Genomic DNA, 14,407 nt, shown 5'->3' with positions numbered 1-14,407 from the left:
AGAATCCTGCTTGCTTTTAGTTTCTGTAAGAAGCCTTGTGCATGAGCAGCGCTCACCGAGTTACTCATTTTTCTCAACTATCACTGTACGTTACCGTGCACTAACATGTTGGTTGACATGTGTTCGATCTCCGCTTGCATCTAGGAAATTTTCTGTCTCTTCAAAGATTCCTGATACCAAGTGGTGTCAAAAGTGTCGTGTTGGTAAGTAAGACTGCCAGGTCCTATGGCTCCACTGCAGGAGAGATGGACAGACAGGCAGACATGTCCGGAAATGGGAAAAGTTCCCCTGTCAGTACAGAGTGGGCACAGATGGAGGCAGTCGAGTTTGGAAGACGCCTGCTAGTCTCTCCTTTCCCCTTCCCGATTTTTGTTATCACCAGCCCATTGCTCCCTGTGACCTACCCCAGTGATGTACCACTTTGGCTCATTCCCACCTCCCGGGCATGCCAGTGGCCTTAGTCACCAGCCCAGCTCTAATTCTCTCGGCATGAGGCCCCTTTGATCTGGACATTGTTACCAGAATGTCAGTCTCCTGTGATGGCGGCAGATCTGTTCACTGATGAGCCGCTCCCTTTGGTCCTTTTGAGGCCTGTCATAGAACCTGATACCCCTAGAGCTGGAGTAGCAACCCCGGCATGCCCCAACCAGGCACTGCTGAGCCCCCCGGTTCTGGCCCTGGCTCACACCGGGCACTCTTCTCCCCATGCCTTCCCCCTCTTCGGGCCACTTCTGCCTTCGCACGTCCCTTCTCCTAGCTGGAGCTGAGGCGTCTCTCTGCCAGTCCCACGTGTCTGCAGTGCCATGAGCCCCCAGGACTCGAGACATAAGGCGCCTGCCTATGGCGGGGTACTGGGGGAGGGAAGGTGGGGCTGCAGCACGTGCTTGGGCTAAATACTCAGGCGTCCTCTGGTCTTGCAGCGAGAAGCCCCTTCACGGACCACACGTACCTGTGTGGGGCGCTGCAGACCAGCGTCGTCCTCCTCGAGTGGGTGGAGCCCATGCAGAAGTTCATGCTCATCAAGGTGAGTGGGTGAGTGGGTGAGCGAGTGCCCAAGGCTGCTGGGAGGTAGGGCCCCGACTTGCTACCCTGACCCTTGGGACAGGACCTGCCTGCTAGTTTCCCTCATCTTACCCTGGCTGCTTTAATGTGCTTAGATGGCTCTGAACTCTTGCATAAATATTCTTTTTTTTTTTTTTTTTTTTTTTTTTTTTTTTTGCGGGAGGGGGGTCACACCCGGCAGTGCTCAGGGTTACTCCTGGCTTCACGCTCAGAAATCACTCCTGGCAGGCTCAGGGGACCATATGGGACGCCGGGATTCGAACGATGACTTTCTGCATGAAAGGCAAACGCCTTACCTCCATGTTATCTCTCCGGCCCCACATAAATATTCTTTTTGTTTGTTTCTTTGTTTTTTGGGTTTTTGGGCCATACCTGTTTTGACGCTCAGGGGTTACTCCTGGCTATGTGCTCAGAAATCGCTCCTGGCTTGGGGGGACCATATGGGACACCGGGGGATCTAACTGCGGTCCTTCCTTGGCTAGCGCTTGCAAGGCTTACCTCTAGCGCCACCTCACCGCCCCCCCCCCCCCGCATAAATATTCTTGAGGAGGCTTAGTATCCCCAGCTGTATCTTACATTTTGTGAAGGGGAGGTCTAGTTGCACCAAAGCAGTGGAGTTCCATGATGAAGTTGTTCAAAGGTGTAGGAGCCAGAGCAACAGCACAGCAGTGAGGACTCTGGCCTTCCTTCCCTGCCCCTGTTGGGGTTCATCCCAGCATCACATAGGGCCTCTCAAACCCGCCAGGAGTAAGCTCTGAGCACTGTTGAGTATAACTAAAAAAGAAAAAACACATAGACATGTATCCACATGCACCTACATGTTATATAGGAGGGCCCAAAAGGGCTTAAGGTCCTGAGCTTGCATGAGACCAGATTCAGTTTTGGTGTGCGGTGCTCATAAGATAGGGTCCTTGGGGCCGGGCGGTGGCGCTAAAGGTAAGGTGCCTGCCTTGCCTGCGCTAGCCTAAGACGGACCGCAGTTAGATCCCCCGGTGTCCCATATGGTCCCCCAAGCCAGGAGCAACTTCTGAGCACATAGCCAGGAGTAACCCCTGAGCATTACCGGGTGTGGCCCAAAAACCAAAAAAAAAAAAAAAAAAAAAAGATAGGGTCCTCAGGCAAGCCGGGAGCAACCCTAAGCGCAGAACCCTCAGCACCGCTGGCGTGACCCCAACATTAACTGACCAGATATATGAATAAGCTTGCAGGAGGCTTTATCCGAAATATATCCCCTGTGGAGAACAGAGAGGGGCCATGGAAGGGCCGTGCCTGGCAGGCCCCAGAGCTGGGCTTCCTGCCCCAGGGACTCATGTTCCACCTCGCCTGTAGTGGCATGGGTGGCCTCACTGTATCGATTCTCAGGTAGTTTTCCAGGCCTTGTGAATTGGGGGCCAGGGAGGTGGCTCCCAATGCTGGGAGAGCCTTTGTTCCACACCCTGAGGAAGCCCCCTACCCCAGTCCTGAAACAACTTACCTAGTCTCTTTGTACTAATAGACAACAAATTTAAAGTTGTAGAATTGTATCGGCCACGTTGTAACTGCTGTTTCTTGAATGAAATGACTCGAGACAGGAGCTGGGTTCATTTTTGTGGGTTTGTCGCCCTCCTTGTCCACTCGTGTCAGTCAAGAAGGGTCTTTTGATAATTCCCACGTCAGTCTGAGTTCCCGTTATTGAGGTTCTGTGGCACCAGGTGAGCCATTGGAACCCCTGAAAGTTGTCACTCGCCGTGTCACCTCTTGACATTCCTCTGGTCTCCCTCTGGTAACAGTGTCTGTTTCTGTCTCCAGCACATAGATTTCCCTCTCCCGTGTCCACTCAGGGTGTTTGAGATGCTGGTCGCCCCCCATCGCCAGTTCCCCCTAGTGTGCGTCGGTGTTGGGAGAGGCAAAGACTTCGGCCAGGTGGTCCGGTTCGAGACAGTCGATCCCGACTCCACCTCCTCATGGTTCACCGAGTCAGGTTGGTGCGCGTGGGGCCTGGGTCCGGGGGTCCAGTGGCTAGACCTCCCTCCCTCCCTCCCTCTTCCTTTCTTCTTTCCTTCCTTCCCTCTTTCCTTCCCTTCCTTCTTCCATCAGGGACCAACCACCTCATGGGGGGCTGGGACACCCTCATACACACACATCCCAGATGTGTCTGTTGGGTGCCTGCTCATCTCATTTCTCCCACCTGCAGCTTTATTCTTAGTCCCTTTTCCTTTTGTGTTTTGCTTTGGGCCTACACCCAGTTGTGCTCAGAAGTTACTCCTGGCAGACTCAGGGACTCTATGGGATGCCGGGGATTGAACTCGAGATGGTTGCATGCAAGGCAAACGCCCTCCCCACTATGCTATTGCTCCAGCCCCTTTTTGTCCAGTTTTTAGGAGAAATTGAGTCTTCACAAATTATAGTTGTTAATCTTGTATCAAATACTTGACATGTAAATATTTTGTCCTGTCCCATAGGATATTTTGTCAACTTGTTATTAAAATATTAATAATTAATTGTAAATATATAAATTATAAATTTATAACAATAAATATTAAAGTTTTAATATTGTTGCTTATGCTTCATTGTATCCAAAAGTCATTGCCAAGACCAGTCAGTGTCAGGGATTTTTTTCTGCTTTGTGTTCCTTGTTGTGCTGGCCACCCTGTCTCCATGTGATCCAGTGACCAACCTCTGTGGTGCTTCGGTTCATTGACCAAACTTCCATGTCCCCAGGAGGCGCACACCAGACATTTCAGCACCTGCCTCATCCAGAGGCCAAGACCAGAACTCAGCGGGAAGGGCGTTTGCCCTGAGTACACCGACCTGGGTTCGCTTCCCGGCATCCCATGCAGTGCCCTGAGCACTACTATGTGTGGCCCAAAAACCAAAGAACCCTCCTACTTGCCTCATCAGAGTTAGGGCCAAAGCTATCAGGCTCAGCCATGGCAGGTCTGGAGCTGGAAGCTTATATCTGTCTCAGCCCGGCATGTGCAGGCATCCTTTGTTCACCTTCCCTCTGTACCCAACGGGTCTGTTTTCCCCTCTGCTTGCCAACTGACCTTTCTGTTTTGTAGAGTCTCCTCTGACAAACGTGACTGACCTAACCCAGCTGGACAAGGACACTGTTCTCGTGTGCTTAGACTGTAAGTTCTCATTTGTCTGCCTCTTATTTCAATGAGATTTATCTAGTTGGCATTCCCGAGTGACTTTTCTTCCCCCTTCCAGGTTGTATAAAAGTGGTAAATCTCCAAGGAAGATTAAAATCCAGAAGATTCACACCCGAGCTTACCTTTGATTTCCAGATTGAATCGATTGGTAAATCCATGTTTTATATACATTTTCAGTTACTTTAGTGAACTTATAATAGTATATCTGATACTTAACCAGTGACATTACAAACATGACTTAATTTTTGCAATATACAGAATATGACGAATGAGGTAGGAATTCAGTTTTAACTCTTCACTCTTGTACATTCTTTGAAAAGGTTTCATGAATTTAGAATCTCTAAATTCACGTTTTAGACCAGGGTTCGAGGGGCCTCCAGACTCAGAGTTTTCCTATAAGTACTTTAAAGAGACTAGTGCACGTTACTCTTCAGAGAAACTTAAATATGTAGAATTTGGTTCTTGACACTCTTACAACTTTTTCTGGGAAAAAAAATTTAAGTATCGCACTCAGGAAATGAAGGTGATCGTGATCACACAGAGCAGGGGAAATGAATGCTTTATACGATGTTTCCTGTGCCCTTTAGCAGTAAAATTAAGGTCCTACATTGATGCCTGTGTGAACAGAGGGTGGAACCAGGGCTGGGGGATCCCCTTGTCTTGGCATTACTTCCTCCTGCCTCCACTGGTGCGGATGCTACTGAGTCCACCTGGGGACCCAGATGTTGAGATGCGAACCTCGCTTCTGTAGCACTTCTCGGGGTTTCCAAAGATCAGGATCAGCTGCCGGAGAGTTGGTGCCTTCGGGAAGATGCTCCCCTCCTTCTCGGCCAGTTTGGGTTCAGCATCTGGCACCCTGTTTCATCCTGAGCCATGAGCGTCGTTCAGTGTGGGGAAGGCAAAGTACGGCCGCAAGGCAGGCCCCTCAAGCTCCCATTGAGTTCCTGGGGGAGACTGAGCTGCCGAGGCTTTGGGAGGCTATTTTTGTCCCCCCTTAAAAGAAAGAGCAGTGAAATCAGACCAGAAAATTGCGTACTGTGGTGGCCCTGGATTCTGAAAGCTCTGCCTTGGAAATTTCCATTCTAGGAAATGGAACCACCCCACACGAGTAGCTGGCTTCGTCCCAGTCATGCTCCGCATCAGAGCATTCATTCATGGCTGCGACCCCCCACATTCCCGATGAGCCATGAAAGTCATGTTACTGTCCCATAGCTGTGCAACAAGTGTTCTGTTGGGGCAAGAGCCGTAGCACAGCAGGTGGGATGCTAGCCTTGCACCCAGATCTTCCAGGGGTGGCCCCAAAAGAACTCCAGGATGAGGCCACAGCTGCCGGTGCTGACGTAAGGGAATATGCGGCAGTAAGGAACAGCTTGTTCCTGTCAGATGCACTAGACAGAGGCTATGGTGTGAACTTCCCGTGTCATAAGAATGCTCTGGGGGACCTGGGGCAGCTGTGGGACTGGGACTGTGCTCACGACCTTGTTCTCTTTTAACTGAATTTAAAAGGCAAAGTGGGCAAATTGTTAGGATTTCGGGTTTAATTGGAAGGATGCTTGCTTTTGTGCTATCATTTATATTTTCTCTATATTTTAAATGTCACTTTTAAAGTCATCAAAACAAAGGTTTTCCATGGTGACCTTTCAAATACACAACAGGGCTTTGCTTTGTGTTCAGAAGTAGTGACTCGGTAGAAAAATAGAGTGACTGACAGAGCCGAGTGGGTGGACAGGGCCGACGGGCTTTGGGGTGAACCTGCATACAATTTCCAGTAACTGAGCTCTCTCTGGCCCACCAGTCTGCCTGCAGGACAGTGTGCTCGCCTTCTGGAAACACGGCATGCAGGGGAGAAGCCTCAGGTCCAACGAGGTATGTTGTCCTTAAAAGCTGGGTCCGTACTGTCTGCTCAATAGCTAGGAAATAGCGTTCAACCCTACTTCCCTTTGGCTAGCTTGTAACTTAGGGGGATTCCTGAAGTCCATTTAGAAACCCCCAGGGGCTGGCTCTGATAGCGTGGGGATTTGGGTTCCTGCTCGAGACCCTCCTGGATTCCATGCCCTTTGGGTTGCCATTGCCGGTACTGCCTGGCTCGGCCTCCTCCCTGCCTGCCCTGCAAAACTGGCCCTGCAGGCTGGGTGTCACCCCCTTGAGGCCCTGGGCTACCTCCCTTCCCAACTGTGCCCTTTGCCCTCCCTCAGCCTCCTCTCGAGTCCTTCCCACCTTGACTCAGTGAAATGCAGCCTGGTGCTGGGTTCTAACCAATGAACCAGACCCTCAGCCTGTGAGACCACCAGAACTTGGTTGGGGAGGGGGAGTATTCTCGAGGTACTAGTAAGGGCGGGATCTGCTCTACTCTGAGGGGGGTTCTGGGGGGCTAGAGAGATAGCACAGCGATAGGGCGTTTGCCTTCCACACAAACAACACAGAACGGATCCTGATTCAATCCCCGGCATCCCATATGGTCCCCCGAGCCTGCCAGGAGTAAACCTTGAGCACCGCCGGGTGGGACCCAAAAAAAGAAAAAAAAAATAGGGCTGTGTCCTTCAGGATCAGCTCCCCACCTGCTTTCATCTCCCTCTTTTCTGAGAATATCGATAGGGTCTGGGCCAGAAGGCCAAGAGATGAAGTGAGCTGAAGAGGCCCCTGTGCTGGGCACCTGCTGGTGTCAGACTTCCCAGCTTCAAGGTTCAAACCCCCGGGGAAAGCGGCAGGTGGGCAGGACCCAAGAGACCCTCAACATGGACCACGTTTTCCTTGGCTAAACAGATTGATACATTTATGTACGAAGGCCCAAATTAACTCATGCAGGGATGGATTTTCATCTTGGGGATTGAATGTTCTTAGTAGTTAGAAATCATGTATCTACATATGAAGTCTCATGCTTGGGGCCAAAGGGGTCAGCAGGTAAAAGTGCATGTCAGGCACCAGGCCAACTCGGGTTCAAGTCCTGGATTCCCATATGGTTCCTCTAAACACAGTCAAATGTAACTACCCCTGAGCACTACTGGGTGTGACCCAAAAAAATAGGAAGAAGTAGATTCTTTTTTCTTTTCTTTTTTTTTTTTTTTTTTTTAATATTTTTGTTTGGTTTGGTTTTTGGGTCACACCCAGCAGCACTCAGTGGTTCCTCCTGACTCTACTGTCAGAAATTGCTCCTGGCAGGCTCGGGGGGACCATATGGAATGCCGGGGTTCGAACCACCATCCTTCTGCATGCAGAGCAAACGCCCTACCTCCATGCTATCTCTCCGGCCCCAGAAGTAGATTCTTGTACCTTTAACTTCAAAAATCAAATTTGTGTTTCATCAGGTAACACAAGAAATTTCAGACAGCACAAGAATTTTCCGACTCCTTGGATCTGACAGGTAAGAAGAAGGGTGGTGGTATTCACAGACTAAGCCTGTTTTATGGCTCTAACACGAAGCTGGTTTTTTCTTTTCCAAGAGTTAAGATGTGTACAGTGTATGTTTCCCACTGGAAGAATTCTCAAGTGAAGGACTGGAGCACAGCGGGAGGGCATTTGCCTTGGATGTGGCTGGTCCGAGTACATCCCTGGCATCCCATATGGTCCCCAGAACACACTAAGAATGATTCTAAGTGCAGAGCCAGGAGTAACTCCTTCATACCGCCTGGTGGGTCCCCATAGAAAACCAACAAAAAGAATTCGCAAGTGAAAGCAGGAGGATTGAGACTGACCTTCCAGATCCAGGGATGCAGTGACCTCCCACCCAGGTCCCTTCGTACCACGCAGGCCTCGAAGTTGAACTGTTCTGTGTGGGACATAGGAACCTCTGAAGTTGATTGAGAGCCTCAGGCAGACTGGGGTTCTATTCCGATACACTCTCTGACGCAGAACTTATGATAGAGTGGGAAGGGCATTTGTCTCTTCACCTCTGAGTTCCATCTCTGGTACCCCAGGTTGTCCCCCCAAGTCCACTAGGAGTGATCCCTGAGTACAGAACCAGTCAGCCCTGAGCACAGCCAGGTGTGACCAAAACAAACAAAAAGACTTTATGGTCTAGATTAAGTTCCCAGCAACAGTCCTTAATTGGGGGAGGGGGGTGTTGTCCCGTCTCCACCCCAGGCCCAGGAAGCTGCTGACCCCAAGGCAGGAAGGGGACCAAGCAGCAGAGCTGTCCCCAGACCAGAAGTGGCTCTGACCCGCGTGTCCCCATCACCAAGGCGTCCCTTGGGTCTCATCGTCTCCGTGTGCTGCTCATTCCTCAGGGTGGTGGTTCTGGAGAGCAGGCCGACTGACAACCCCACGGCCAACAGCAACCTCTACATCCTGGCTGGCCATGAGAACAGCTACTGACCGAAGTTTGGCCCAAGCCCTGTCTGTGGCTGACAGGCCCTGCCCAGCTGCCAGAGCGACCACACTCACGGCTGCGCGGGAGCAGAGAGTCCAGCCTGACCTGGACGTTCTGGCCCGCCCGGCCCGCGCTCAGAGTCTGGCTGGCCAGAGACAAGACGGAGCGTCCGTTGTTCTGTGGTAGGGAAAGGTTTCTCGTATTGAACCACACAAGTGCTTGACTCGTGTAATCTTTGTACATAGAGGCAGTATTTTTCTGTGAAAATTCAGATTGCTGAAGACGTACACTAAGAAATTGTAGATAATGTACTTTTATGAAATGCACAAGTTTCTTTTCTGTACAGATGTAAATGTTAATGACACTGCAGTCGGGGTTAATATTTAAGAATTCTTTAGGACATCCTTGGGTGTGACTGTATCACAGGGCAGGATGCTGGAATGAAACGGTTCCTTTAACACTATTGTATTTTTATTCTATGTAATTTAGAAATAAGAATATAAATCTTGGGACTTTCAGAATTGTTACGGAGGCTGTAATCATTTTGTAATCTGGTTTTTTATTTTCACGCGAGTACACTGGTGTTTCCGTTTGCACAGTTCTGCTCTGTGGTGTCGTGAGCGTGAGCCACAGAAGCCAGCCATGGCCGTCTGTGGCTGTGCCCGCACCATCTTTTTCCATGGAATCCAAGTGTTTACCTTGTGAACCAGCCAGTTTGCCCGCCTGTGGGAGTTACTGGTCTTTTTATACTTCAGCAGAATCCTGTGGAATTGCTTGTTTGTGCTTCAGAACAATACCTTTGACAACATTTTGTACCTGATGTCACACTACAGTTGTTATGCACAGAGAATAAATTCATGCTATCCAAGAGTCCGCACTGAACATTTCATATCACACCGTGAAGAACTAACATTCCATAGAGTGAAGTGATTCGAATTTCAAGTGGACATTTCATTTTTGTTGGCCTTCTGATTATCTTCAGACCTCTTTTGATGTAGGGTGTTAACACATGGCCCAAATGGTTGGTTTAGTCACTACCTCACGTAAAAAGCAGATCGGTCATACACATCACAGGGACTTAGTTTTGGTCAGGGTTATTGGCTTCCTTTTTCTTTTTATGGCTTTTCCCAGCAGGACCGTGTACGTATCAAGGCCTAACAAGTGCACACTTGGGGCTCCTCTGGTCACGTTCTTTTATGTTCGACTGTGAGTACACACACCTGCACACACACAGAGAACCCACTACACTAACTGGTGATTCATTCATGGTCTTCATGGATTTGACTTGACGATGTTTTTAAATATGCTCCTGGTTGTACATAGTGTAAAATAAACATGTTTTTTTTTTTTTAACATACTGTCGTTAATAGCTTCTTCTCTGTCTGGAAAAACTGAACTCTAATCAGGTGGAGAGAATGTCCGTTGTCTGTGTTAAATCTGCCAGTTCCTCAGGTCATGAAGTTTCTGTTTGAAACTTGTGTTTGGGGAAAGGGCAGCATTTCAGAGAACCTTCGGCTTCCTCCTGGGAGCGCAGGGTGGGCGTCAGAGCAAGAGTCGGAACTGCAGCTCTCAGCTCACTCGGGTTGCTGCCCTCGTTTGTGCACTGCGGTCCCTGGACCAGGGCCCCTCACGCCCCTCGTGTCTGCGCTCCTTCCTAGGATAGGTTTGGGGCCTCCCAGGTTTGAGAAGGGAGGCAGCCCAGAGACCCAGGGGTGCTGGTTGGAAAGAACAGGATTGGGCATCGGAGACCCTGTTCTCATTATTGCCACCGGCCCGGCCCTGTGACCCTGGTGTAACCAGTAGATGAGACTTGGAAGTCGTGAGGTCACTACAGACCAGGACCTTCCTGAATCAGGTCTTTACGGTCGGGACGTTCATCACAAAGTCTTTCCTTCTCTGTATTGTGTAACTGCCTTTTTTGTTCGTTTGGTTTTGGTTTTGGTTTTTGGGCCATACCCGGTGATGCTCAGGTTACTCCTGGCTATGTGCTCAGAAATCGCCTCTGACTTGGGGGACCATATGGGACCCTGGGGGATTGAACTGTGGTCCATCCTGGGTTAGTGCGCGCAAGGCAGATGTCTTACCATTTGTGCCACCGCTCTGGCCTCGAAACTGCCCCTTTTGGGGTCTTTTTTGGTTTTGGTTTTTGGGTCACACTGGACGGCACTCAGGGCTTACTCCCGGCAGGCATGGTGGACCATATGCGATGCAGGGATTTTGAACCACCGTCTGTCCTGGATGGGCTGCGTGCAATGCAAATGCCGCTGTGCTCTCTCTCCGGTCCCTGTAACTGCTTTTTCTAGTGTTCACGTCCCTGTGATAGAGATATATAGGTATAGATATATGCACACACACACATGGATATATCCCTGAGTTCTATAAAGGGCCATGCCTGTCTTTAAAAAAATGAACCAAATTGAACTGCTAAGCGCATGGAAATGTTGGCAAACGGCAGGGAGGGTAGGGCTCCTGCTTTGCCTTGCACTCCGCCCACCAGGTCCTTCTCGGGCATCCCACTCGGTCCCTGGGGCACCGCTTGCTTGCGCTGATGCTATGACAGACCAGGAGGGACCCCTGGGAAGCCGCCAGGCTCTAGTCTAGCCACTGTGTGCGGGACACCTCCCCAGCAGGGACTCAGCCAGCTGGCCACGCACACAAAAGTCGGGCCTCCTCCCAGGGGAACACGCGACGGGCCTGGGCTCGGCCACCCGAGACCACGTCCCCGGTGGGAGGCCACGCCCCCTGCGATAACGCCCCGCCCCCAAGCGGGTGCTTCGTGGTAAGCCTGGCCACGCCCCGAACAGGAAAGAGCCTATGTCTCCGTCGCGATGCCACGCCCCTCGAGCAGGGCCACGCCCCCGGCCCCGCGCGTCGTCGGTTGCCGGGGCGACGGGCGACGGGCGCCGCTTCCGCTGGGCGTGGCCACGGGCAGGCGGCCGGTCGCTCCCTGCGGCTCAGGCCGCGTCTCTGCTCTGCTCTGCTCTGCTCTGCTCTGCTCTGCCCTGCGCGCGTGAGTTCGGGCCGGCCCGGGACGGGTTTCTTGGCTGTGGTTGTTGTTGTTTGTTTGTTTGTTGTTGTTGGGTGAACGGCCACACCTGCTGTGCTCCGGCTCTGGCCCCGGCTTTGTGTTTCCTTTTGTTTTGCTTTTGTTTGGGGGCCACATCCAGCAGCAATCGGGTTCCCCCCCTCCCGGCTCTGCGCTCAGAAACCCCTCCTGGCAGGCCTTGGGGGACCCTGCGGGACGTCGGGGGTCGAACCCGGGTCTTCCTGGGCCATCTGCGTGCAAGGCAAAGGCCCTGCCGCCTTGCTATCACTCCAGCCCTTGGTGGTTCGTTTTTAAATGATCACTTATTCATTGGTTTCTGGGCCACAGCTGGCAGCACTCTGGGGTCCTCCTGGCAGGCTCGGGGACCCTACGGGATGCCTGGGATCAAACCCGGGCCAGCCGCGGGCAGAGCAAGCACCCTCCCTGCTGTGCTCTGGCTTTAGGCCTAGCTTCTTTGGGGGCCACAGCAGTGGCACTCAGGGGTTCCTCCTGGCTCTGTGCTCAGAAATCCCTCCTGGCAGGCTCGGGGACCCTGTGGGATGCCGGGGATCAGATGCAGGTGCATCCCAGGTCAGCTGCGTGCAAGGCAAACGCCCTGCCCCTGCACTCTCCCTCCGCCTGGACCCGACTTTGATTTCCAGGTGCTGGGGCTGCTGAGCGGGTCAGGCCAGCGCCCTGCTGCCCACACTGAGCCCAACTTCCCTTCCCCTCCCCTCTGCCTTCCTGCCACTCACTGACCCTTGGGGAGCCCCTGCCTCTCCTGGCCCCGGGCATGACGCCACCTCCTCTGGGCACTATTTTCTACTATTCCCCGAAGGCCACTGAAGAAACACCGAAGCGACTCCCACCTCCTCCGAAGTCCAGTGGGAACTTCTGCCACTGCTCGGAGTTCGGTCAGCCGAGCCCAGTCACCTGTGAGGTCAGGGCCTGGTGGGCGAGTGTCACAGGCCAGCTGAGCCGGGCGGCACCCAGAGGGGCTTCTGGGTTATTCGATAGGAGTCTGGGAGCGAGGGGTGGGTGAAGAGAGGGTGCTCGGAGCCGGAGACATAGCACGGAGGTAAGACATTTGCCTCACATGCAGAAGGTCGGTGGTTCGAATCCCAGCATCCCATAGGGTCCTCTGAGCCCACCGGGGGCGATTTCTGAGCTCAGAGCCAGGAGTAGCTCCCCAAAACAAACAAAAAATTATCAAGAGTAGGATGGGTAGATCAAGCGTGACATGGTTTTTGGCCATAGGATTAAACATTCTGTGTCAGCACAATCATATGTATTTTATAGAGATTCTTGGTCATCAGTTTCATCCACCACCATAAATAGAAGTCAGAAAAATACTTATTCTGGGGCTGACGAGATTGCACAGCGGTAAGGCATTTGTCTAGCATGAGGCTGACCTGGGGCAGATCCAGGTTCAATTCCCAACATCCCATATGGTCCCCGAAGCCTGCTAAGGAGAGATTTCTGAGCGCAGAACCAGTAGTAACCTCTGAGCACTGGCAGGTTTAAACCCCCCCCCCCATAAAAGAAAAAAGAATTATTCTTCCCTCTTGGATATGATTCTTGCTAGTCAACAAAATATAAGCCCATTGTCTATGAATGCTATAAATACACCAAGGAACGATTGTAAAAAGAGGGCAGACATAATTAAGAAATAAAAAACGTCTTCATAGCCTACACATGACTAAGGAACGGACTAAGAAATATTATTGTTGATTCTTGATTCTACCAGCTTGGGGAAAATATTATTGCAGATTCTTCCAGCAGCTTAGGGTAAGTGGGGTGTGTTCCAGCAATTCTTGTTTCAGTGCAAGGGGCAAAGGCACGAAGCCTTTTTCATCCGTTCGGCATTGTTCGTTCTCATGATGCATGAATGTTTAATAAGCCCATTATTGCTCTCTTGCCAGGCGCTAACCTAGGGCTCAACTGGCCTTTTCTCAGCAATGCATGCCAGGACCACACACCCCCTTTTTCAGGGAGGGGGCTAAACCAGGGCCGAAGTAGTCCTGGTATTCAGCCATCATGCCTGTAGGCTGAGGGCTACGGCAGGCGAGAGGCCTGGGCCTGGCTTTGGTGGTCACTGATATCCGAGAAACGATTCTACTTGGCCTTGTCCCTTCCTTGCCTGTCGCCTGCAATCCTGAGTCCTGCTTTAGCACTACATGAAAACGCTGTGCAAGGGGCTGGCTTGGTTCAGGGGCCAGATGCCCTTTGCAAACTGGGAACCAGAAGCAGCTCAGATGGCGGGGCGAATCCCCCAGACCCGATAAAAGCCATTATTTGAGAGGCCGAAGCCATAGCACAGCAGAAAGAGCTTTTCTTTTTCTTTTCTTTTTTTTTTCTTTTTGTTTTTGGACCACTACACAGCACTCAGGGGGTTCTCCTGGCTCTGCACTCAGAAATCCCTCCTGGCTGGCTCAGTGGACGACATGGGATGACGAGGATTGAACCTGTGTCGGTGCTGGATTGGCTGCACACTAGGCAAACGCCCTACCACTGTACTATCTCTCCGGCCCAAGAACTGTTGTTTTGCATGCAGCTGACCCAGGTTTGATCCCCAGCATCCCATAGGGTCCCCCAAGCGTTGTCAGGAGTAATTTCTGAGTGCAGAGTTAGAAGTAAGTCCTGGTCCAAAAAGGAAAAAACAGTTGTTTGATGTGTACAAGAGCCATGAGGCAGGCACTATGGAGTTGAACCCAAGGCACTCACGGCCCAGTGAGGCCATTGCAGGGCAGGTGGGCGGTGGACACTGCGGGATTGAAGCAAACAGAAAGTGAGTTCAGGTCCAGGCTGTAGGCCTCGTGAGCAGGACCTCGAGGCCTGGGGTGCGGTGGGGGGGAGGGGGATCTGAGAAATGGTACCAGA

The 14,407-nt window shown here is 51.6% G+C and overlaps 1 protein-coding gene across 1 annotated transcript in view; it reads left to right on the top strand.

Moving 5' to 3' along the window:
• Positions 1–9,653, top strand: part of MAP4K3 (mitogen-activated protein kinase kinase kinase kinase 3) — a 112,738-nt gene extending 103,085 nt beyond the window's left edge. Inside the window, 8 exon segments of the mRNA XM_049784295.1 lie at positions 145–203; positions 921–1,024; positions 2,851–3,022; positions 4,104–4,172; positions 4,255–4,344; positions 5,992–6,062; positions 7,502–7,557; positions 8,420–9,653. Of these exon segments, the coding sequence (XP_049640252.1) occupies positions 145–203; positions 921–1,024; positions 2,851–3,022; positions 4,104–4,172; positions 4,255–4,344; positions 5,992–6,062; positions 7,502–7,557; positions 8,420–8,507 (709 nt within the window). The 3' untranslated portion in view covers positions 8,508–9,653.
• The last annotated feature ends 4,754 nt before the right edge of the window (positions 9,654–14,407 follow it).

The sequence above is a fragment of the Suncus etruscus genome, chromosome 12 (genome assembly GCF_024139225.1).
Source record: "Suncus etruscus isolate mSunEtr1 chromosome 12, mSunEtr1.pri.cur, whole genome shotgun sequence".
NCBI lineage: Eukaryota > Metazoa > Chordata > Mammalia > Eulipotyphla > Soricidae > Suncus > Suncus etruscus.
This window is presented reverse-complemented; position numbering and strand designations above follow the sequence as displayed.